The following is a 2407-nucleotide window of genomic DNA, read 5'->3' as shown; positions in this document are numbered from 1 at the left end:
TTTCGTGCGAAATACACGTGTTACACGATTTTTGGCACTCAAACTCGAAACATCTTAGCTCGTACTAACCCTACGCACCATCTCACCACAGAACTACTACTGACCATATTAGCATATGTAATTCTTTTGATATCTTATATCTGAAACTTCAAATAATTATTTGGACATCTAAATGACTTTAAATGAAAAACTTTTCAACTACAAAGTTGTAGATCGCGTCGAGCGCTACAATTCTCATATAAAGTTTGTGTTGATCCAACTTCGTATGAAAAAGTTATGAATTTTTTAAGATAATTTGTCACCTATTTTCACAGACGGTTCAACTAATTAACTACATGTAGAAATGACAGACGGTTCATATAAGAAACCGCCTGTAGAAATAAGTGACAGCTTATCTTAAAAAAATCATAATTTTTGCATATAAAGTGAATGAGGATAAACTCTATATGAAAATTGTAGCTCTCGACGAGCTACAACTTTGTAGTTGAAATTTTTTTTCATTTGAAGTCATTTAGATGTCCAAATAATTTTTTAAAACTTAAAATGATTATTTGGACCTCTAAATAACTTTAAATGTCAAGTACAAGGTTGCAGATCTCGTTGAGGGCTACAATTTTCATATAGAGTTTTTTCTCATCCGACTTGATATGAAAAAGTTATGAATTTTTTAATGGATGGTCATTTCTACTGGCGGTTCATATAAGAATTGTCTGTGAAAATTTATTTCCACAGGTGGTCTGTAACCGCAGGAGACACTCGCCAACTGTTCAGACGATTTTTCAAATTAACCGTCTGTAAAATGATACCTTAAGTGTCTCGAAAAATAGTTTTGTATAATACAAAATATATAATTTTGAAATTTTTTTTTACTGACATGTGAAACCCATAGAACGGAGACAAAAAAAAAGTAACCGAAATTTCATCAAAATTTCACAAATATTAGGAATTTTAAAGGGAAAGAAATATCTAATTTTGAAAAAAAAAATTACCGGCATATAAAACCTACATAGCAGAGATAAAAAATAATAACCAAAATTTCATAGAAATTGGTCTTTTCGTTAATGAAAAAAAAATTGAAATCCTGCATACATCCATCCAACTCATCACGTACAAGACAGAGCGACCACTTGCCTCCCTACGTTGCTTTCCGGGCCCATTCGTCAGGTTTTACCTCCCGCACCTGGGTCCCACCTCTCACATCCCGGACCCGCCACGTGGTCGCCTCCTTCGTCCTATATAAGCCCCTACCTCTCCGGCCTCCACCTTACCACCACCACCTCCTCTCTCTCTCTCTCTGAGCTTCGCGTTTCTCTCTCTCTCTCTCCTATTCTTGACCGCGCAATGGCGAAGGGCGGGCTGAGGAAGCTCAAGTGCATGATCAGGCGGTGGAACTCGTCGAGCCGGATCTCGCGCGCGCCGTCTGGGTGCTCCGCGCGCTCGCACGACGACGCCGGCTTCGGCGAGGAGTCGTGGAGGCGGGGCGTTGCCTCGTCGGCCGTTGCAGGCGGCGGGAGGGGGTCGGCGTCGTTCCACGGCGCCGACGGTGTTCCCCCGGGCCTCCACCCGGTGTACGTCGGCAAGTCGCGTCGCCGCTACCTCATCGCCGCGGACCTCGTCGGGCACCCCCTGTTCCAGAACCTCATCGACCGCTCCGGGGGTGGCGTGGGCGGCACCGTCGTGGGCTGCGAGGTTGTGCTGTTCGAGCACCTCCTCTGGATGCTCGAGAACGCCGACCCGCAGCCGGAGTCACTCGACGAGCTCGTCGAGTACTACGCGTGCTGACCGACCGCGCGCCTGCTTACGGCAGTGTCCACGATGCCGGCCGCAGCGCTGAGGCCGAGCTCGCCGGAGCTGGAGGCTTCTAGAAAGGGGTAATTTGGGTAATATGGTTCTTTGTTTAAGGTTAGGGGTAGAGTTGTAATATACGCCGAGGTGCGAAGTCGAGGAGTAAGAGAAGCGGAGATTTATTAGTTAACCTTGGTGTGTTTGTGGTAATTAACCTTGAGGTTAGCCGTGTAATTACCGTGCGCCCAAGATGATGCTCTCTCGGGGCAGTTGCCAGTTAGCTACTTCTCTAATGCTCAATGTAATAGTTTTCTTGCTTCTTCTTCTTTTCATGTTTCTGTTGAAGAGAATTAAATAAGATTTAGGTATCAAATTGTATCCTTGTACATTTCATCAATGTATAAAGTACATTCTCACTTCTATCCTGAGAATTGTTCTTCTGATATTCTTTTCACTTGGCGCATGCATGTTAATAGAATGGAATCACAGATACTTCACAAATTTCAGAAAATGGTGAGTACAAAAGCTTCAGTTGCCCTTTCAAGAAAGAGGGGAAAGGTATAAAGCAATGTTCCAAATACCTAGCTATAGCTATTTTGGACCTCCAACGCTAATGTATGAG

General features: G+C 43.7%; 1 protein-coding gene across 1 annotated transcript; it reads left to right on the top strand.

The window, feature by feature from the left end:
- The first annotated feature begins 1280 nt into the window (after nt 1–1280).
- Nucleotides 1281–2185, top strand: LOC133902064 (auxin-responsive protein SAUR76-like). The gene has a single exon (XM_062343640.1). The coding sequence runs from the start codon at nt 1342–1344 to the stop codon at nt 1780–1782; it is 441 nt and encodes a 146-aa protein (XP_062199624.1). The 5' UTR covers nt 1281–1341; the 3' UTR covers nt 1783–2185.
- The last annotated feature ends 222 nt before the right edge of the window (nt 2186–2407 follow it).

The sequence above is a fragment of the Phragmites australis genome, chromosome 20 (genome assembly GCF_958298935.1).
Source record: "Phragmites australis chromosome 20, lpPhrAust1.1, whole genome shotgun sequence".
Classification (NCBI taxonomy): domain Eukaryota; kingdom Viridiplantae; phylum Streptophyta; class Magnoliopsida; order Poales; family Poaceae; genus Phragmites; species Phragmites australis.
This window is presented reverse-complemented; position numbering and strand designations above follow the sequence as displayed.

Excerpts from the sequence above, each read along its gene's own strand:
- LOC133902064 (XM_062343640.1), top strand. The coding sequence starts at position 1,342 with ATGGCGAAGGGCGGGCTGAGGAAGCTCAAGTGCATGATCAGGCGGTGG.